Below are 22,710 nucleotides of genomic sequence, written 5' to 3' on the forward strand. Positions count from 1 at the left end.
ATAGGGTAGATAGAAAGGAACTTTTCCCCCTTAGTAGAGGGGCCAATAACCAGGGGGCATAGTTTCAAGGTAAGGGGCAGGAGGTTTAGAGGGGATTTGAGGAAAAACTTTTTCACCCAGAGGGTGGTTGGAATCTGGAACTCACTGCCTGAAAGGGTGGTAGAGGCAGGAACCCTCACAACATTCAAGAAGCATTCAGATGAGCACTTGAAACGCCATAGCATACAAGGCTACGGACCAAGTGCTGGAAAATGGGATTAGAATAGACTGGGCTTGATGGCCGGCGTGGACACGATGGGCCAAAGGGCCTCTTTCTGTGCTGTATAACTCTATGGGCTGGATTTTCATTGAGGAGGCGTGTAGGAGGCGGGACTACAACTTTCGGGGTTGTAGTCCCGCCTCCATCGAGTTGTGGCCAACCCACGTGATTTTCATTTGATTGACCTTGTTAATCCCGCCCAGCGGGCTCAGCAGGCCAATTAAGGGCCACCCGGCAACAGGTGACGTCACAGATTGACATTTCATCTGTCAAGAGCTTTTGACAGATGAATTATCAGCGTTTCACAGCTCTTTGAAGCTGTCAAACACTGACAATCTGTACACTAAGTTAATTCCTTCCTCTCAGGATGATTCAGAGATCTCCCCGGAACAGAAAGCTGAATGCTGCAACTTTTGACAGCTCGCGGCCATTCTGCTTTCTGTGCCGGTGAGATGAGGGACTCCCGAGACCTGAAGGAAGGAAGGCTGTAAAGGTAAGTACATGTAAGTAAAACTTCTTTAAACACTTTACACACACCAAACACACTTACCTCTGCACTCATGCACCCATCACTCAACTGAACACCGGACATCTCGATCCTTCTGTAGGGGGGCATCTTTTAACTGGTTTAAGGTAATTTACCTGGTCTTGCAGCCTTTGCCTTCACTCTGACCAATTCCAATCTTTTACCTGGTTTACGGTAATTCACCTGGTCAGGCAGCCTGCTGCTACACTGTAAACCAATTTCCAATAAACCAATTTTCAAACAGCGGTTTCGAATCGCTGCCCCACCTTCCAGTTCTGACTGAAGGACTTATAATTAATGATATTAAAACAGACACGTGGTTTGGATGAGAGAAAAAAATCAAGTTTTATTAACTAAATGAACTACAATCAAATTATAAACTATACCACACGAACACAGTAATTACAGTAAAATTGCTTAAATGGGGGAATGCAGACGGTAAAAACGAGGGATTAAATGGCTACAATGTTAATTAAACAATCTTAGCAATATCCCCTTAATTCACCATCCCCTAACTCCTTACTAGGTCACTTTGCTGAGGAGTCAGAAACCCTGCTCACCTGTGGTCCAGCGAAGTGAGAGAGAGAAGCTCACCTGTGGTCTCAGGAAGTAAAAACAGAGCGATAGCTTCTCAGGAGCTATCTTATATACCTGGTGAGCCCCCTTGCTGTTTGCCTGTCTGGAAAATTCGCGCCCCAAAAGTTCCAATACACAAAAGAAACGCTGTGATTGGCTGATTCAAAGTGGTTGGAATGGGTTAATGTGTCTGCACTGTGGGGCCGAAATGTTCCCGCCCACATCCGGAGCTCACCTGGGCTAAAACAAAAGGGAATCCAACTGCCGTATTGTCCAATAATGGGTGATTCAAAAACCCATTCATTGCTTAAACTGTTACATATCAAAATCCGTTCCATGGTTTCAGTCTATCATTGTCTGTGAGTGCTTTGAATGGCTGTGTAAACAGAAGCAGTTTCAATCGATTGTCCTGCGGTTGGCCTCAAGTGGGCTAATCTCTTAAGTAAATAAGCAACTTCAAGTGCTTCGAAGGGAACCTCCCTTTGATTGGCAGGTCTTTGACTGCCACTGTATCCTCCCACTTTTTCACACAGACAACTCAAGCTGCTTTTTAAGCCCCACTATCTTGGCCAATGCTTTCTGTGGCCATTTTAAAACCTTTTGTGATTGCCCAGACTCCAGGGAACAATTTATTAATAAAAGTACTGTCTTAAGGTGTGTGAAATATTTTCCACAGAGCTCCACGACTCCGGTGTTGTCCACGCTCTTTCCATCTCAGCGCAGTCTTTTGCGGTTCTAGGCACATTTTAAAACATTGTAGACAAGTCACATCACCCAATTCTTCGTCCACGATGTGGACCAATATTTTTCAATCTTCAGGGAAATAGGGGATTTTGCGAAATCCCTACACTTCCAAGCCCTTCAGCCCGACGGTCCGCCTCCTCTAACTTGGCGTGGTTTGGAGCCGTCGGGAATCCCACACTTCAGCAATAAAAATAGGGATTAGGCTAAAAACTGCCTGTTAACTACCTGTTAACAGGCAGTTAATTGGCACTAATCCCCTTCCCGCCTCGGGGGGCGGGTCCCAGTGCAGGTCGGGTACCCGCCTTCTTTGAAACTGGCATGGAGGCAGGTTGGGGGCGGGATGGGTTCGTGCCCCCCGATTTCGAGATTTTAAACCCCCCACATGCCTCCAATCCCGCCTCCACGGCTCAATGAAAATCATGCCCTTTGACTCTAAGCTTTTGGTCACCTGCCCCTAATATCTCCTTATGTGGCTCGGGGTCAAATTTTGTCTGATTTACGCTCCTGTGAAGCGCCGTGGGACGTTTTACTACGTTAACGGTGCTGAATCAATGAGAATTGCTGCTGCTTAACCTGCTAAACCCGCACAGTTTTTACTGTATCCCCTACTAGGATTGGAGCTTCGGTCTACGACGTTATGCCGGACCCAAAACCCCCAGGCTGCAGTGACGGAGAGAGAGTGTTGGGGTGGCGGGGGGAGGTGTGCGGGGAGGAGGCAGGGATCCGACGGTGGGCCGGAGGGGGGGGAGGTGAGAAGTAGTAACGTCTTTTCTCTCTCTTCCCGCCCTCTTTCAGGTCCGAGTACATCGAGACCCTGAAAGCCACGAGGCAGCTGAAGCCCCGGGACTTGCACCGCCTGTGCTACGCGTACAACTCCATCTACATCGGGCCCAAGTCGTACGACAGCGCCCTGCTGGCCGCCGGCTCCGTCTTCAATGTGGTGGAGGCTGTGCTGACCGGGAAGGTAAGCAGCCGGTTCGGTTGCGGTCAAAGGTCGTGTGTGTGCGGGGGTGTGGGGTTGTTATAAATCACATCATCATGAAGAAACGACTCGTGAAATAACACTGGACGGTGAGGAAATCTACATGATATAAGGGGTTAATTTCAAGTGCTTGCTGGGTAAAAGTTTTCAGACTTGACACAGGTAAAGAGTCGATGTGTAACTAGAGCTATTGCACATACCTGGATTACAGCCAAGAACAGATGTCTGCCCACCTAATGAGAATGTAGAAGTGAAACAATGGGTTTCGTTTCTGAAATACCCAGTGACCTAATAATTTGTTAGATCTAGTCTCCAGATACACGATTAAGATTAAGGAGGACCTCCGGTTACACGATTCATATCCTGTTATATCTTAACCGTTGACTTATGTGTCCAGGATCCTTCTGTCAATATGTCATAAGACCTAATGATTAATCTAAAATGTATCCTGATTGAGGAACAAAGGAATGTCAATTAAACTTGTTTGTTACACTGTATAAATATGGAACGCTTACGCTGTATCATTGGAATAGTAGCCTCACCCCTTGAGTAGAGGTGCTGATTCCCCTTGCAAGAGAAATAAAAGGCCTGTCCGTCTGACGAATCCAAGTGTGTATTGAGTCATTACCCAGAGCTAAGAAGTAAGGCACTTCTACAACGGCCAGCTGGTGGCGCCGTCCAAGGAGTATAAATACTCGGGCGTGGGCCCAGCCTGCCAGGGACATTTTGTAAGACAGGAACTAGTGAAGTACAACTAGACCTCCATGTTTTGAAACAAGTTGATTAAATTGACATAATAAAACTCACTACGCACTTGGTTCGAGTATAAAGCAAGGCTTTAATCAACTTGTTTCAAAACATGGAGGTCTAGTTGTACTTCACTGGTTCCTGTCTTACAAAATGTCCTGGGAAAGCTGGGCCCACACCCGAGTATTTATACTCCTTGGATGGCGCCACCAGCTGGCCGTCCAGTGTTATTTCATGAGTCGTTTCTTCATGATGATGTGATTTATAACAGGGGTCATAGGGCAGGATTTTAACTCAGGAGTCGGGTAGGAGGCGGGACTACAACTTTCGGGGTTGTAGTTCCGCCTCCATCGAGATGCGGCCAACCCACGCGATTTTGACTTGATTGACATTGTTGAGCACGCAGGCCAATTAGGGGCCACCCGGCAACAGGTGACGTCACAGACTGAAATTTCATCTGTCAAGCGGTTTTGACAGATGAAATATCAGCATTTCACAGCTGTTTGAAGCTGTCAAACACTGACAGTCTGACTTCTAACCTGAGTCCTTCTCCACAGACTCAGTTAGAAATCTCACCGGCACAGAAAGCTGAAGGCTGTCACTTTTGACAGTTCGCAGCCATTCTGCTTTCTGTGCCGGTGAGATGAGGGACTCCTGGGACCTAAAGGAAGGAAGGCTGAAAAGGTAATTTAAACTTATTTAATCACTTTAGACACACCAAACACACTTACCTTTGCACTCATGCACCCATCACTCACCTGAACACCGACATCTCGACCCCTCCAAGTGCTTCAACCCGACGGCCCGCCTCCTCTAACTTGGCGTGGTTTGGAGCCGTCGGGAATCCCACACTTCAACAATAAAAATAGGGATTAGGCTAAATACTGCCTGTTAACAGGCAGTTAATTGGCACTAATCCCCTTCCCGCCTCGGGTAGGCGGGTCCCAGTGCGGGGCGGGTACCCGCCTCCTTTGAAACTGGCATGGAGGCGGGTTTGGGTGCGGGATGGGGTCGGGACCCCTGATTTGGGGATTTTAACCCCCCCAACGCCTCCAATCCCGACTCCACGGCCCAATGAAAATCCTGCCCATAGAGTTATACAGCACAGAAAGAGGCCCTTCGGCCCATCGTGTCCGCGCCAGCCATCAAGCCCTGTCTATTCTCATCCCATTTTCCAGCACTTGGTCCGTAGCCTTGTATGCTATGGCGTTTCAAGTGCTCATCTAAATGCTTCTTGAATGTTGTGAGGGTTCCTGCCTCTACCACCCTTTCAGGCAGTGAGTTCCAGATTCCAACCACCCTCTGGTTGAAAAAGTTTTTCCTCAAATCCCCTCTAAACCTCCTGCCCCTTACCTTGAAACTATGCCCCCTGGTTATTGACCCCTCTACTAAGGGGAAAAGTTCCTTTCTATCTACCCTATCTATGCCCCTCATAATTTTGTACACCTCAATCAGGTCCCCCCTCAGCCTTCTCTGCTCTAAGGAAAACAACCCCAGCCTGTCCAGTCTCTCTTCATAGCTGAAGCGCTCCAGCCCAGGTAACATCCTGGGGAATCTCCTCTGCACCCTCTCCAATGCAATCACATCCTTCCTATAGTGTGGCGACCAGAAGTGCACACAGTACTCCAGCTGTGGCCTAACTAACGTTTTGTACAGCTCCATCATAACCTCCCTGCTCTTATATTCTATGCCTCGGCTAATGAAGGCAAGTATCCCATATGCCTTTTTAACCACCTTATCTACCTGTCCTGCTGCCTTCAGGGATCTATGTACCTGCACACCAAGGTCCCTCTGATCCTCTGTCCTTCCTAGGGTCCTACCATTCATTGAATATTCCCTTGCCTTGTTAGTCCTCCCAAAATGCATCACCTCACACTTTTCAGGGTTAAATTCCATTTGCCACTGTTCTGCCCATCTGACCAACCCGTCTATATTGTCCTGTAGCCTGAGGCTTCCCTCCTCGCTATTTACCACTCCCCCAATTTTCGTGTCATCTGCGAACTTACTGATCATACCTCCTACATTCATATCTAAATCGTTAATGTACACTACAAACAGCAAAGTACCCAGCACCGATCCCTGTGGTACACCACTGGACACAGGCTTCCAGTCACAAAAACAACCTTTGACCATCACCCTCTGCCTCCTGCCACTAAGCCAATTTTGGATCCAATGTGCCAAATTGCCCTGGATCCCATGGGCTCTTACCTTCTTGACCAGTCTCCCACGTGGGACTTTGTCAAAAACCTTACTGAAGTCCATGTAGACTACATCAACTGCACTACCCTCATCCACACACCTAGTCACCCCCTTGAAAAATTCAATCAAATTGGTCAGACATGATCTCCCCCTGACAAAGTCATGCTGACTATCCTTGATTAATCCCTGCCTCTCCAAGTGGAGACTAATTCTGTCCCTCGGAATTTTTTCCAATAATTTCCCTACCACTGATGTTAGGCTCACTGGCCTGTAATTCCCTGGTTTATCCCTACTACCCTTCTTGAATAATGGTACAGAAAACTCTTTGGTAACCGGCACCGACGGGACCGGCGTGTTGCCAGTTGATCAAAAATTCCGGATGACGGAGAGGGTTATCTACCGAAGCTATTTTCAACAAAGAAAAATTTAAAAAAATCAAGAAATGTGCGGTATACAGTAATTGGGTACTCACCTACAGAATGTTGTGTTAAATGGATGGTGGAAGATGCTTGATTAAGTACAGTACTGCCAGTTAAGGGTAATGCAATGCAATGACTACCAGCAGCATGGGAGACACACAGTACCCCTGTAAAATGGCAGATCAGAAGAGACTACCAGCAGCGCGGGAGAGTCAGACTCCTGTTACAGGGGTATTGAGGTGTTCCGACTTCCGACAGCGCCAAGAAGCCGAGTACATCGTGCTTGACTAATCTACTGGAATTTTTTGAGGATGTAACTGGTAAAATAGATAAGGGAGAACCAGTAGATGTGGTGTATTTGGACTTTCAGAAGGCTTTTAATAAGGTCCCGCATAAGAGATTAGCGTGTAAAGTTAAGGCACATGGGATTGGGGGCAAGGTATTGACTTGGATAGAGAACTGGTTGGCAGACAGAAAGCAAAGAGTTGGAATAAACGGGTCTTTTTCCGAGTGGCAGGCAGTGACTAGTGGGGTACCGCAGGGATCAGTCCTTGGACCCCAGCTATTCACAATATATATTAATGATCTAGACAAGGGAACTAGATGTAATATCTCCAAATTTGCAGATGACACAAAGCTGGGTGGGCGTGTGTGCTGTGAGGAGGATGCCGAGAAACTCCAGGATGATTTGGACAGGTTGGGTGATTGGGCAAAAGCATGGCAGATGCAATATAACGTGGATAAATGTGAGGTTATCCACTTTGGTGGCAAAAACAGGAAGGCAGATTATTATCTGAATGGCAATAGATTGGGAGAAGGGGAAGTGCAACGAGACCTGGGTGTCCTTGTGCACCAGTCGCTGAAGGTAAGCATGCAGGTGCAGCAGGCGGTTAAGAAGGCAAATGGTATGTTGGCCTTCGTAGCGAGAGGGTTTGAGTACAGGAACAAGGATGTCTTGCTGCAGTTGTACAGGGCCTTGGTGAGACCACATCTTGAGTATTGTGTGCAGTTTTGGTCGCCTTATCTGAGGAAGGATGTTCTTGCCATGGAAGGAGTTCAGCGAAGATTCACCAGGCTGATACCTGGGATGGCAGGAATGACGTATGAGGAGAGATTGGGTCGATTGGGCTTGTACTCGCTGGAGTTTAGAAGAATGAGAGGGGATCTCATTGAAACTTATAAAATTCTAACAGGACTAGACAGACTAGATGCAGGAAGGATGTTCCCGATGGTCGGGGAGTCCAGAACCAGGGGTCACAGTCTAAGGATAAGGGGTAAGCTATTTAGGACAGAAATGAGGAGGAATTTCTTCACCCAGAGAGTGGTGAACCTGTGGAATTCTCTACCACAGAAGGCAGTTGAGGCCAACACGTTAAATATATTCAAGAAGGAGTTGGATATATTTCTTAAGGCTAAAGGGATCAAGGGATATGGGGAGAAAGCAGGGACAGGGTACTTAATTTGGATGATCAGCCATGATCTCATTAAATGGCGGAGCAGGCTCGAGGGGCCGAATGGCCTACTCCTGCTCCTATCTTCTATGTTTCTATGGTTATTGAGGTGTTGTTTTCGGAGCGAGAATTTTTGCCGGTTAATAGAGAATTCTAGATATTTAGGTGCCATTTAAACGAGAGTTTCCTGCACAATGTTAGCTGTTCTCCAGTCCCCTGGCACCTCCCCTGTGGCCAGAGAGGTTCTGAAAATTTGTGTCGGAGCCCCTGCAATTTTGGGGGAGGGGGGCGCGGTTGGCTGTTAAACGAGGGACGGTAAGACTGCGACCTGACCGGACACGCAAGCCCCTCTCACTCTCTCTTTCCCCCCGCCCCCCCCCCCCCCTTTTCTCTGGTGACGCAGGTCCAGAGCGGGGTCGCAATCGTCCGGCCCCCAGGGCACCACGCGGAGAAGGACACGGCCTGCGGTTTCTGCTTATTCAACAACGTGGCGATGGCCGCGCGATTCGCGCAGAATCTGGTCGGGTACAAGATGAGGTAAGAGCAAGCGAACCGTAAAAGGGCCCCCACCCCGGGAGCCTCAAGGGCTTCAGCCTTAGATATCAATCATATTAAAAATCTTATGTCCGCACCCACACTTCCCGTTAACTATTCCCCCCTCCCTCCCCATTGTAAACCCCTATGTCAACATTTATAACGGGAAAAGGCCAAGGTAAAGGTGTCACGCTTTAGTTACACCCTTCCATAGAACATACATAAGAAATCGGAGCAGGAATAGGCCACTCGGCCCCTCGAGCATGCTCCGCCATTCAATAAGATCATGGCTGATCTCGGGCTCAAAGCCACTTCCCCGCCCGCTCCCCATGACCCTTCACTCCCTTATCTTGCAAAAATCAGTCTATCTCCACCTTAATGACCCAGCCTCCGCGGCTCTCTGGGGCAGAGAATTCCACAGATTCACAACCTTCATAGAAGAAATTCCTCCTCATCTCAGTTCTAAAAGGGCGACCCTTTATTCTGAAACTGTGCCCCCGAGTTCTAGATTTCCCCACGAGGGGAAACATCCTCTCTGCTTCTACCTTGTCGAGCCCCCTCAGTATCTTATCTGTTTCGATAAGATCACCTCTCATTCTTCTAAACTCCAATGAGTATAGGCCCAACCTGCTCAACCTTTCCTCATAAGTCAACCCCCTCATCTCTGGAATTAACCTCGTGAACCTTCTCTGAACTGCCTCCAATGCAAGTATATCCTTCCTTAAATAAGGAGACCAAAACTGTACGCAGTACTCCAGGTGTGGTCTCACCAACGCCCTGTACAGTTGTAGCAGGACTTCCCTACTTTTATACTCCATCCCTTTGCAATAAAGGCCAACACTCCATTTGCCTTTTTGATTACTTGCTGTTCCTGCATGCTAACTTTTTGTGTTTCATGCACAAGGACCCCCAGATCCCTCTGAACTGTAGCATTTTGTAATCTCTCTCCATTTAAATAATAATTTGCTTTTTTATTTTTCCTGCCAAAGTGGATAACCTCGCACTTTCCCACATTATACTCCATCTGCCAAATGTTTGCCCACTCACTTAGCCTGTCTATATCCCTTTGCAGGTTCTTTGAGTCCTCTGCACAACTTGCTTTCCCACCCGTCTTTGTATCATCCGCAAACTTGGCTACATTATACTCCCACCAATGGAGGCGCTGCAGTGTGCCGTTTACAGCAGCTTGCATTTATCCAGCGCCTTTAACATAGTAAAACATCCCAAGGCGCTTCACAGGAGCGTAAATCAGACAGAATTTGACACCGAGCCACATATTAGGAGAGGTGAGGTAGGTTTTAAGGAGCCTCTTAAAAGAGGAGAGAGAGCTAGCGAGGCGGAGAGGTATAGGGAGGGAATTCCAGAGCTCGGGGCCCAGGCAGCTGAAGGCACGCCGCCAATGGTGGAGTGATGGAAATCGGGGGATGCGCAAGAGGCCAGAATTGGAGGAGCGCAGAGATCTCGGAGGGTTGCGGGGGCTGGAGGAGGTTACAGACATAGGGAGGGTTGTAGGGGCTGGAGGAGCTTACAGAGACAGCGAGGGGGACGAGGGGGTTGTAGGGCCGGAGGAGTTTGCAGAGACAACGAGGGGGATGAGGAGGGTTGTAGGGCCGGAGGAGGATACAGAGACAGCGAGGGGGATGAGGACTGTTGTAGGGCCGGAGGAGGTTACAGAGATAGAAAGGGGGAATGAGGGGGATTGTAGGGCCGGAGGAAGTTACAGAGACAGCGAGGGGGATGAGGACTGTTGTAGGGCCGGAGGAGGTTACAGAGATAGAAAGGGGGAACGAGGGGGATTGTAGGGCCGGAGGAGGTTACAGAGACAGCGAGGGGGACGAGGAAGGTTGTAGGGCCGGAGGTGGTTACAGAGACAGCGAGGGGGATGAGGACTGTTGTAGGACTGGAGGAGGTTACAGAGACAGCGAGGGGGATGAGGATTGTTGTAGGGCCGGAGGAGGTTACAGAGATAGAGAGGGGGACGAGGATTGTTGTAGGGCCGGAGGAGGTTACAGAGATAGCGAGGGGGACGAGGAGGGTTGTAGGGCCGGATGAGGTTACAGAGACAGCGAGGGGGACGAGGAGGGTTGTAGGGCCGGAGGAGGTTACAGAGACAGCGAGGGGGACGAGGATGGTTGTAGGGCCGGAGGAGGTTACAGAGACAGCGAGGGGGACGAGGATGGTTGTAGGGCTGGATGAGGTTACAGAGACAGCGAGGGGGACGAGGATGGTTGTAGGGCCGGAGGAGGTTACAGAGATAGAGAGGGGAACGAGGGGGGTTGTAGGGCCGGAGGAGGTTACAGAGATTGAGAGGGGGAGGAGGATTGTTGTAGGGCCGGATGAGGTTACAGAGATAGCGAGGGGGACGAGGATGGTTGTAGGGCCGGATGAGGTTACAGAGACAGCGAGGGGGACGAGGATGGTTGTAGGACCGGATGAGGTTACAGAGACAGCGAGGGGGACGAGGATGGTTGTAGGGCCGGATGAGGTTACAGAGACAGCGAGCGAGACGAGGATGGTTGTAGGGCCGGATGAGGTTACAGAGACAGCGAGGGGGACGAGGATGGTTGTAGGACCGGATGAGGTTACAGAGACAGCGAGGGGGACGAGGATGGTTGTAGGACCGGATGAGGTTACAGAGACAGCGAGGGGGACGAGGAGGGTTGTAGGACCGGATGAGGTTACAGAGATAGCGAGGGGGACGAGGATTGTTGTAGGGCCGGATGAGGTTACAGAGATAGCGAGGGGGACGAGGATGGTTGTAGGGCCGGAGGAGGTTGCAGAGATTGAGAGGGGGAGGAGGATTGTTGTAGGGCCGGATGAGGTTACAGAGATAGCGAGGGGGACGAGGATGGTTGTAGGGCCGGATGAGGTTACAGAGACAGCGAGGGGGATGAGGATGGTTGTAGGGCCGGATGAGGTTACAGAGACAGCAAGGGGGACGAGGATGGTTGTAGGGCCGGAGGAGGTTACAGAGACAGCAAGGGGGACGAGGGGGGTTGTAGGACCGGAGGAGGTTACAGAGACAGCGAGGGGGACGAGGAGGGTTGTAGGACCGGAGGAGGTTACAGAGACAGCGAGCGAGACGAGGATGGTTGTAGGGCCGGATGAGGTTACAGAGACAGCGAGGGGGACGAGGATGGTTGTAGGACCGGATGAGGTTACAGAGACAGCGAGGGGGACGAGGATGGTTGTAGGACTGGAGGAGGTTACAGAGACAGCGAGCGAGACGAGGATGGTTGTAGGGCCGGATGAGGTTACAGAGACAGCGAGGGGGACGAGGATGGTTGTAGGACCGGATGAGGTTACAGAGACAGCGAGGGGGACGAGGATGGTTGTAGGACCGGATGAGGTTACAGAGACAGCGAGGGGGACGAGGAGGGTTGTAGGACCGGATGAGGTTACAGAGACAGCGAGCGAGACGAGGATGGTTGTAGGGCCGGAGGAGGTTACAGAGACAGCAAGGGGGACGAGGAGGGTTGTAGGACCGGATGAGGTTACAGAGACAGCGAGGGGGACGAGGATGGTTGTAGGGCCGGAGGAGGTTACAGAGACAGCGAGGGAGACGAGGATGGTTGTAGGGCCGGAGGAGGTTACAGAGACGGCGAGGGGGACGAGGAGGGTTGTAGGACCGGTTGAGGTTACAGAGACAGCGAGGGGGACGAGGATGGTTGTAGGGCCGGAGGAGGTTACAGAGACAGCAAGGGGGACGAGGGGGGTTGTAGGACCGGAGGAGGTTACAGAGATAGAGAGGGGGACAAGGATGGTTGTAGGACCAGAGGAGGTTGCAGAGATAGAGAGGGAGGGAGGGAGGGATTTGAAAAAGCGCCTGAGAAATTTAAAATCGAGGCGTTGCCGGACCGTAGGCCGTTCCCGTTATAAATGCTGACACAGGGATTTATATTGGGGGGCGGGGAAAGATAACGGGAAGTGTGCGTGCGGAGTTTTAACACGATTAAAAGAAGGCTGAAGCTACTGTTAGAAACCGCGCTCCTTTATACAGCCTAATTTTGTCTAGCTCAAAGCAAAATGTCATAGATAAGACTGCATGACCTATCTGTTCCCAAATCCTTTGAGAACAGGCTATGTAAACAGTTTGCAGTTGTCTACCTCAGAACCACTTCCCCTACACGAGACTTCCTGACGTAACATTTTCCAGCATCTTTGAGGTAAAGGCTGTACCAACTGCTATCTGTATCCAGTGGATCCCTGTCCATGTTTAATACCCTAAAACCAAACCACTCGTGGGCGATGTCATTGCTTACCACTTATTCCCTTCCGCCAGCACTTCACGTCTCAGAAAACACTTTTCTACGACAGTTCAAAGTCATCCTGTTTCTATCGGAAAGCCTGTTAATCCCAGATACAAAGAAGTTCGACTGTTAAACGTTTTAACTTGCAGGCTGTCCAGCAAAGCCTTCATTACGGGTGCGGTAGCACAGTGGTTATGTTACTGGACCAGTAATCCATTGGCCTGGGCTAATAATCTGGAGGTGTGAGTCCAAATCCCACCACGGCATTTAATGGAGTTAATTAAATAAATCTGGAATAAAAAGCTAGTACCAGTAATGGTGACCGTGTAACTACCGGATTGTCATAAAAGCCCATCTGGTTCACTAAGGAAAGGAAATCTGCCGTCCTTACCCGGTCTGGCCGATATGTGACTCCAGACCCACAGCAATGTGGTTGACTCTTAACGGCCCTCTGAAATGGGCGAGCGAGACACTCGGTTGTATTCAAGAAGGCGGCTCACCACCCCTTTCTCGAGGGCAATTATAGATGGGCGGCGTTTAAAAAACAAAGAAAAGTTGAGAAGGCGTCCACGCTGATTGTTTGACGATAAATAACTGGAATTGGCTCGTGTGCGGCTAAACCACATCGGTGACCTTTTTCTCGCTGTGCTTCACCCCTTACCGTCTGACTGTGCCTGTGTCTTTGCCAGGGTGCTGATTCTCGACTGGGATGTCCACCATGGAAACGGGACGCAGCACATGTTTGAAGACGACCCAAGGTAAAATTTAAAAAAAACACCCCGGCTGACCTCCCGTGGCATTGCTCGTTGTGGGCTTTAGTGGCCGGGTGAGGACTTCCCTGGTCAAATAGCCACACAGGAAGATGCAGGCAGTGGCGGGGGGGTATATTGGTGCTGATGGCGCTCTCAACACTACAATTGGGGAGTTGTTGATGGTGAAATGAAAGGGGCAAAAGATTTGTGGATCTCCCCTGGCATTGCTCATTGATGGAAGATGGATGGAGTGGTTTTCGACCTGGCCTTGTCCCTTTTAAGGCCCTTGCTTGCGTACTCCCCTGTGGGAAAGGCGGAATAAGCACGTCATGAGGTCACTTAGAGGCTAATTGCGGTAGATTGGCGGCTGCTGGTAAAAACCCCAGCTCCTACACCACAAAAGTGACTGCACTTCAAACGAAGCACTTCATTGGCTGTGAAACGTTTTGGGGGGCGTCCTGAGCTGGTGAAAGGCGCTATAGAAAGGCAAGTCCTTTGGTTCCTGTCCTGGGACAAGCAAGTGTCGCAAGGTCGGGGAACCAGCAGGAAATGACTGGCTTTTTTTTTTTACTGCACTTGTTAAGATTCTGATGCATGTTTTGCCTCCCGCGGTGACACGCCTCCACCCGCTCTGAGAATCCGCGGGTGCGATTTGCGATAGGCTCCCTCAGCGGCTCCGTGAGGTGATCCAGTGATCAACGAGATCTCACCTTCCTTGCCCAGTCTGTACTGAATCAGCTGGAGCGATGGGGGGGAGGTCCAGCAGCCACCAATCTACAGCAATTAGCCTCTAAGTGACCTCATAACGTGCTTATTCCGCCTTTCCCACAGGGGAGTACGCAAGCAGTGGTCTTAAAAGGGACAAGGCCAGGTCGAAAACCGCTCCATCCGCCTTCCATCAATGAGCAATGCCAGGGGAGATCGATGAATCTTTTGCCCCATTCGTTTCCCCTTTCCCGATCGCCACCCAGCGACAGCTGCCGGCGGGCGTGCGTGGGGGGCATTGGGTGAGCATGGGGTGGGCTACGCCGCCCGCCGTGGTCGAATAGCCTGGGCAATGGGCACTTGGATTCGGGACTGTGGAACCCTCACCGCCCACCCAAGGGGGTCAGCGTCTTCAGGGGAGGAGGGATGAAGGCTGCGGCCGCTGGGGGAGGGGAGAGTAAACGCAGCGAGAACTCGACTGACACCGCGATACGTGTCCCGTCCGCCCCCCCCCGGTCTCCACGTTCCTCTTGGCCTTTACCTCAAGGGGGATAGAGTACAAAGGGGTGGAAGTGATGTTACAGCTGTACACAGCTCTGGTTAGACCCCATCTGGAGTCACTGGGTTCAGTTCTGGACCCCCCACCTCGGGAAGGACATCCCGGCCTCGGAGGGGGTGCAGTGCAGATTCACCAGGATGATACCCGGGAGCTAAAAGGGTTAAATTCCAAGGACAGTTTGCACAGACTGGGCTTGTGTTCCCTCGAGTGTAGAAGATTAAGGGGTGACCTGATCGAGGTGTTTGAGACGATTAAAGGATTCGATCAGGTCGATCGAGAGAAACTATTTCCTCTGGTGGGGGGGAGTCCAGAACAAGGGGGGCAGAACCTTCAAATTAGAGCCAGGCCGTTCAGGGGTGATGTCAGGAAGCACTTCTTCACACAAAGGCTGGTGGAAATCTGGGACTCTCTCCCCCAAAGAGCTGTCGAGGCTGGGGGTCAATTGGAGCTTTCAAGACTGAGATCGATAGATTTTTGTTGGATGAGGGTATCGAGGGTTACGGAACCAAGGCGGGTGGATGGAGTTAATATACAGATCAGCCGTGTTCTGATTGAATGGCAGAGCAGGCTCGAGGGGGCTGAACGGCCTCCTCCTGTTCCTAACGTAACAGGCTCGAGGGGGCTGAACGGCCTCCTCCTGTTCCTAATGTAACAGGCTCGAGGGGGCTGAACGGCCTCCTCCTGTTCCTAATGTAACAGGCTCGAGGGGGCTGAACGGCCTCCTCCTGTTCCTAACGTAACAGGCTCGAGGGGGCTGAACGGCCTCCTCCTGTTCCTAACGTAACAGGCTCGAGGGGGCTGAACGGCCTCCTCCTGTTCCTAATGTAACAGGCTCGAGGGGGCTGAACGGCCTCCTCCTGTTCCGAATATAACAGGCTTGAGGGGTTGAATGGCCTCCTCCTGTTCCTAATGTAACAGGCTCGAGGGGTTGAACGGCCTCCTCCTGTTCCTAATGTAACAGGCTCGAGGGGGCTGAATGGCCTCCTCCTGTTCCTAATGTAACAGGCTCGAAGGGCTGAATGGCCTCCTGTTCCTAATGTAACAGGCTCGTGGGGGCTGAATGGCCTCCTCCTGTTCCTAATGTAACAGGCTCGAGGGGGCTGAATGGCCTCCTCCTGTTCCTAATGTAACAGGCTCGAGGGGCTGAACGGCCTCCTCCTGCTCCTAATGTAACAGGCTCGAGGGGCTGAACGGCCTCCTCCTGTTCCCAATGTAACAGGCTCGAGGGGGCTGAATGGCCTCCTCCTGTTCCTAATGCAACAGGCTCGAGGGGGCTGAATGGCCTCCTTCTGATCATAATGTAACAGGCTCGAGGGGCTGAATGGCCTCCTCCTGTTCCTAATGTAACAGGCTTGAGGGGGCTGAATGGCCTCCTCCCGTCCCTAATGTAACAGGCTCGAGGGGGCTGAACGGCCTCCTCCTGTTCCTAATGTAACAGGCTCGAGGGGGCTGAACGGCCACCTCCTGTTCCTAATGTAACAGGCCCGAGGGGGCTGAACGGCCTCCTCCTGTTCCTAATGTAACAGGCCCGAGGGGGCTGAACGGCCTCCTCCTGATCCTCTGCTCCTCTGTTCCAGCGTCCTTTTCATCTCAATCCACCGCTACGACAATGGCTCCTTCTTCCCCAACTCGGAGGACGCCGACCACAGCCAGGTCGGGAGGGACAAGGGCGAGGGCTTCAACGTCAACATCCCATGGAACGCGAGCCGCATGGGCGACTCGGAGTACATGGCCGCCTTCCACCGCGTGGTCATGCCCATCGCCTACCAGGTAATGCTCTTCAATCAATCCAGACCACCGTTCGGGTAAGTGTTCCCTCGCCAACGGCCTCTCACGAAATTCAGCCCTCTATTTTAAAGTTGGCAATTGTGGACTCATTTTTCCACAATATTTGGATTTGGTATTAGTTATAGTTATAGCAGCAAAGAGTCACGGCAATTCAGGAAGTGGAGTGGCCGAGCCTTTTCTGCAGCGCCACTGCTGGTGGGAGGTTGTAACTACAGCGTGACACGTTTACATAAGGATTTCCCGTGACAAATCAAAGACACCATTTTGACACTTGGCGGTCAAGCAGCATCTGGAGTACTGGGCCCAGTTTCGGACCCCCGCACATGGTGGGGTGATCACTAGATTGATTCCTGGGATGAAAGGAGAGATTTGAGCAGAATGGGCCGATACTGTCTGGAGTTCAGCAGAATGAGAGGTGATCTCATCGAAACATACAAGATTCTGAGGGGGGATTGACAGGGTAGATGCTGAGAGGCTGTTTCCCCCCTGGCTGGGGAGTCTAGAACCAGGGGGCACAGTCTCAGGATAAGGGGTCGGCCATTTAGGACTGAGATGAGGAGAACTTTCTTCACTCAGAGGGCGGTGAATCTTTGGAATTCTCTGCCCCAGAGGGCTGTGGAGGCTCAGTCGTTGAGTATATTCAAGGCTGAGATCGATAGATTTTTGAATATTAAGGGAATCAAGGGAAATGGAGATTGGGCGGGAAAGTGGAGTTGAGGTCGACGATCAGCCATGATCTTAATGAATGGCGGAGCAGGCTCGAGGGGCGGTACAGCCTGCTCCTGCTCCTATTGCTTATGTTTTTACCTCTCTCTTTCTCTTTCTCTCTCTCTCCGCCCTCCAGTACCAGCCGGAGCTGGTGTTGGTCTCCGCAGGTTTCGATGCAGCCCGGGGTGACCCCCTGGGCAGGTGCCTGGTGACCCCCGAATGCTATGCTCACATGACCCACATGCTGCAGGGACTGGCTGGGGGCCGCGTGGTGCTGGCGCTGGAGGTGAGCGAGCGGCTTTCGGTGTCTGAGCCGAACTGCGGCCAGGTTTTCCTGCGGGGGGGGGGGGGTGATGGGCGTTTGAGGGGTCAACATGACAGGGTCTCTCACGTTGTCAGTGTGTCAGCATTTACAGGGGTCCCCGGGAGTGTGTCAGTACAGGAGGTCCCCGGGAGTGTGTCAGTATTTACAGGGGGTCCTCGGGAGTGTGTCAGTATTTACAGGGGGTCCACCGGGAGTGTGTCAGTATTTACAGGGGGTCCCCAGGAGTGTGTCAGTATTTACAGGGGGTCTCCGGGGAGTGTGTCAGTATTTACAGGGGGTCCCCGGGAGTGTGTCAGTATTTACAGGGGGTCCCCAGGAGTGTGTCAGTATTTACAGGGGGTCCCCAGGAGTGTGTCAGTATTTACAGGGGGTCTCCGGGGAGTGTGTCAGTATTTACAGAGGGTCCCCGGGAGTGTGTCAGTATTTACAGGGGGTCTCCGGGGAGTGTGTCAGTATTTACAGGGGGGTCCCCGGGAGTGTGTCAGTATTTACAGGGGGGTCCCCGGGAGTGTGTCAGTATTTACAGGGGGTCCCCGGGAGAGTGCCAGTATTTACAGGGGGTCTCCGGGGAGTGTGTCAGTATTTACAGGGGGGTCCCCGGGAGTGTGTCAGTATTTACAGGGGGGTCCCCGGGAGTGTGTCAGTATTTACAGGGGGTCCCCGGGAGTGTGTCAGTATTTACAGGGGGTCCCCAGGAGTGTGTCAGTATTTACAGGGGGTCCCCAGGAGTGTGTCAGTATTTACAGGGGGTCTCCGGGGAGTGTGTCAGTATTTACAGATGGTCCCCGGGGAGTGTGTCAGTATTTACAGGGGGGTCCCCGGGAGTGTGTCAGTATTTACAGGGGGGTCCCCGGGAGTGTGTCAGTATTTACAGGGGGTCCCCGGGAGTGTGTCAGTATTTACAGGGGGGTCCCCGGGAGTGTGTCAGTATTTACAGGGGGTCCACCGGGAGTGTGTCAGTATTTACAGGGGGTCCCCAGGAGTGTGTCAGTATTTACAGGGGGTCTCCGGGGAGTGTGTCAGTATTTACAGGGGGTCCCCGGGAGTGTGTCAGTATTTACAGGGGGTCCCCAGGAGTGTGTCAGTATTTACAGGGGGTCCCCAGGAGTGTGTCAGTATTTACAGGGGGTCTCCGGGGAGTGTGTCAGTATTTACAGAGGGTCCCCGGGAGTGTGTCAGTATTTACAGGGGGTCTCCGGGGAGTGTGTCAGTATTTACAGGGGGGTCCCCGGGAGTGTGTCAGTATTTACAGGGGGGTCCCCGGGAGTGTGTCAGTATTTACAGGGGGTCCCCGGGAGAGTGCCAGTATTTACAGGGGGTCTCCGGGGAGTGTGTCAGTATTTACAGGGGGGTCCCCGGGAGTGTGTCAGTATTTACAGGGGGGTCCCCGGGAGTGTGTCAGTATTTACAGGGGGTCCCCGGGAGTGTGTCAGTATTTACAGGGGGTCCCCAGGAGTGTGTCAGTATTTACAGGGGGTCCCCAGGAGTGTGTCAGTATTTACAGGGGGTCTCCGGGGAGTGTGTCAGTATTTACAGATGGTCCCCGGGGAGTGTGTCAGTATTTACAGGGGGGTCCCCGGGAGTGTGTCAGTATTTACAGGGGGGTCCCCGGGAGTGTGTCAGTATTTACAGGGGGTCCCCGGGAGTGTGTCAGTATTTACAGGGGGGTCCCCGGGAGTGTGTCAGTATTTACAGGGGGTCCACCGGGAGTGTGTCAGTATTTACAGGGGGTCCCCAGGAGTGTGTCAGTATTTACAGGGGGTCCCCAGGAGTGTGTCAGTATTTACAGGGGGTCTCCGGGGAGTGTGTCAGTATTTACAGGGGGTCTCCGGGGATGATGCGCTATCAATTACTCATAAAAGACTGAGAGTTAGAAGAGTAACTAAAGGCTTTTATTAACAACAGAATGGAGGTCTGCCTCGCGTGGTCGACCGGTCCATGATACTAAGGGCTGGGGAGCAGTCACCTTTATACTAGGACCTGTGGGAGGAGTCAGCCGAGGCATGTCCAGGCATGTACACAGTGGAATACAAACAGGAATACAAACAGTGGTTTACCACATTCACCCCTTGTTTAAAATTGAGTCCGGCGGGGTGAAGTGTATTAAAAGTTAGTGTATTGGAGTCTCTCCGGAGGTCTTGTCTGCCGCTGTGATCTGCGTGGCGACGGCAGGGGTAGTGAAGTTTCCGGCGTCGAGTCCAGCGTAGGCTGTGGCACAGGCGTGTCGTCCTCGTAGATGTCGAGCGGGTCGCGGGGCCCAGGCCTGCCGTCTGCTGGGGCTGGATATCGGATCGTGGGGTGGGGTGGTAGTGGGTAGTGGGTTACTGCGGCCCCCGAGGGTGCAAGGTCTCTTATGGAGACTGTGTCCTCCCGCCCGTCCGGGTATGCGATGTAAGCATACTGGGGGTTGGCGTGGAGGAGGTCGACCCTCTCGACCAGGGGGTCCGTTTTATGGGTCCTCACGTGTCTTCTCAGTAGGACCGGCCCTGGGGACGTCAGCCATGGCGGTAGCGATGTCCCCGATGTGGACTTCCTTGGGAAGACAAACATTTTCTCATGAGGGGTGGCGTTAGTGGCAGTGCAGAGCAGTGACCGAATAGAGTGGAGCGCATCGGGGAGCACATCCTGCCAGCGGGAGGTTGGAAGGCCCCTGGACTTTAAGGCTAGCAGGACGGCCTTCCAAACTGTCGCATTTTCTCTTTCCACCTGTCCGTTCCCCCGGGGGTTGTAACTGGTGGTCCTGCTTGTGGCAATACCCCTAGTTAGCAGGTACTGACGGAGTTCGTCGCTCATAAACGATGAGCCCCGGTCGCTATGGATATAGCTGGGGAAGCCGAACAGGGTGAAGAGGTTGTTCAGACATTTAATGACCGTGGCACTGGTCATGTCCGGGCAGGGGAAGGCGAACGGGAAACGGGAGTACTCATCAATAATATTGAGGAAGTACACATTGCGGTCGGAGGAGGGGAGAGGCCCTTTAAAATCGACGCTCAGGCGTTCGAAGGGGCGAGTGGCTTTTATCAGGTGGGCCCTGTCTGGTCTGTAAAAGTGCGGTTTGCACTCAGCGCAGACTTGGCAGTTGCTGGTCATGGTCCTGACCTCCTCAATAGAGTAAGGCAGGTTGCGGGCCTTGATGAAGTGGAAGAAACTGGTGACCCCCGGGTGGCAGAGGTCATTGTGGAGGGCCCGCAGTCTATCGATCTGCGCGCTGGCGCAGGTGCCACGCGATAGCGCATCCGGGGGTTCATTTAGCTTCCCGGGCCGGTACAAGATCTCGTAGTTGTAGGTGGAAAGTTCGATTCTCCACCTCAAGATCTTGTCATTTTTGATTTTGCCCCTCTGCTTGTTGTTAAACATAAAAGCAACTGAACGCTGGTCAGTGAGCAGGGTAAATCGTTTTCCGGCCAGGTAGTGCCTCCAATGACGCACAGCCTCCACAATCGCCTGGGCCTCCTTCTCAACAGCGGAGTGTCTGGTCTCCGGGCCTTGGAGGGTTCGTGAAAAGAAGGCCACGGGTCTCCCCGCCTGATTGAGGGTAGCGGCCAGGGCAAAGTCAGACGCGTCGCTTTCCACCTGGAAGGGGATGGATTCGTCCACTGCGTGCATGGTGGCTTTGGCAATGTCCTCCTTGATACGGTGGAAGGCTAAGCGGGCCTCTGCCGTCAAGGGAAAAGAGGTGGACTTGATCAGCGGACGGGCCTTGTCCGCATAGTAGGGGACCCACTGGGCGTAATAGGAGAAAAACCCTAGGCACCTCTTCAGGGCCTTGAGGCAGTGGGGCAGTGGAAGTTCCATAAGGGGACGCATCCGGTCGGGATCGGGGCCGATGACTCCGTGTTCCACAACACAGCCAAGGATGGCGAGGCGGTTTGTGCGGAATATGCACTTCTCCTTGTTATATGTCAGGTTTAGGAGTTGGGCGGTGCGGAGGAATTTTTCGAGGTTTGCGTCATGGTCCTGCAAGTCACGGCCGCAGATGGTCACATTGTCCAGATATGGGAAAGTGGCCTGCAACGCATTTTGATCTACCATCCGGTCCATCTCCCTTTGGAAGACGGAGACCCCGTTGGTGACGCCAAAGGGAACCCTAAGGAAGTGATAGAGGCGGCCGTTTGCCTCAAAGGCAGTGTACTGGCGGTCCTCAGGGCGGATGGGGAGCTGGTGGTACGCTGATTTCAGGTCAATGGTCGAGAAGACGCGGTACTGCGCGATCTGGTTGACCATATCAGCTATACGGGGGAGTGGGTAGGCGTCCAGCAGGGTGTAGCGATTTATTGTCTGGCTGTAGTCGATGACCAGGCGCTGCTTCTCGCCGGTCTTAACGACCACAACCTGGGCTCGCCAGGGGCTGGTGCTGCCCTCAATAATCCCTTCTTTCAGGAGCCGCTCCACTTCGGTTTTAATGAAAACCCTGTCCCCGGCACTGTATCGCCTGCTCTTTGTGGCGATGGGCTTACAGTCGGGGGTGAGGTTAGCAAACAGTTGGGGGGGGGTGACTCTGAGTGTGGAGAGGTTGCACCTGGTGCGCGGCGGGCAGTTTGGAAGCTGCTGGCTGTGGACTGTGAGTGGGGGTAGGGGTCCACCGTACGCCATCGTAACACTTTTAAGGTGGCACTGAAAATCTAACCCCAGCAGGACGGCAGCGCAGAGGTCAGGCAGGACCAGAAGTTTAAAATGATCGTACACGGTCCCGTCTACTACGAGTGTCACCACGCAGTAGCCGCCGATGTCCGCCGACTGGGACTCGGAGGCCATAGAAATCCGCTGTTGCGCTGGCAGGACTGGGAGAGAGCAATGCCGCACCGTGTCGGGGTGGATGAAGCTCTCCGTGCTCCCAGAGTCAAAAAGGCAGATTGTATCGTGACCATTTACCTTAATGTCCATTGTGGAACTGGCCAGTTGGTGCGGCCTCGCTTGGTCCAGTGTAACGGATGCCAGCGTAGGGGTCGGTGTGTCGCTGCGGGTATCAGATGAGGCGGTGTCGGGGGCCTGCTGCGTCCCGGCTGTCGTCCAAGATGGCGGCGTCCATGATCCCCATGTGGCTGGAGGCGTCCAAAATGGCTGCTGTACCGGTGATTCGCACATGGCCGGGGAGGTCCAAGATGGCGGCCCGCATGGCCCACACGCGGCGCTGCTGGGGTTCGGGGTGGCTTTGGCCCTGCAGACGCTAGCGTAGTGTCCCTTCT

General features: G+C 52.6%; 1 protein-coding gene across 1 annotated transcript in view; it reads left to right on the forward strand.

Annotated features, from left to right (window-relative positions):
• Positions 1-22,710, forward strand: part of hdac6 (histone deacetylase 6) — a 224,721-nt gene that overhangs the window by 136,258 nt on the left and 65,753 nt on the right. Inside the window, exons 19-23 of the mRNA XM_085978338.1 lie at positions 2,901-3,069; positions 8,307-8,440; positions 13,377-13,445; positions 16,281-16,473; positions 17,336-17,485. Of these exons, the coding sequence (XP_085834464.1) occupies positions 2,901-3,069; positions 8,307-8,440; positions 13,377-13,445; positions 16,281-16,473; positions 17,336-17,485 (715 nt within the window). The remainder of the gene's footprint in view (positions 1-2,900; positions 3,070-8,306; positions 8,441-13,376; positions 13,446-16,280; positions 16,474-17,335; positions 17,486-22,710) is intronic.

The sequence above is a fragment of the Somniosus microcephalus genome, unplaced genomic scaffold (genome assembly GCF_052327205.1).
Source record: "Somniosus microcephalus isolate GS21.2 unplaced genomic scaffold, FLI_Smic_1.0 unresolved_chr7, whole genome shotgun sequence".
Classification (NCBI taxonomy): Eukaryota; Metazoa; Chordata; class Chondrichthyes; order Squaliformes; family Somniosidae; genus Somniosus; species Somniosus microcephalus.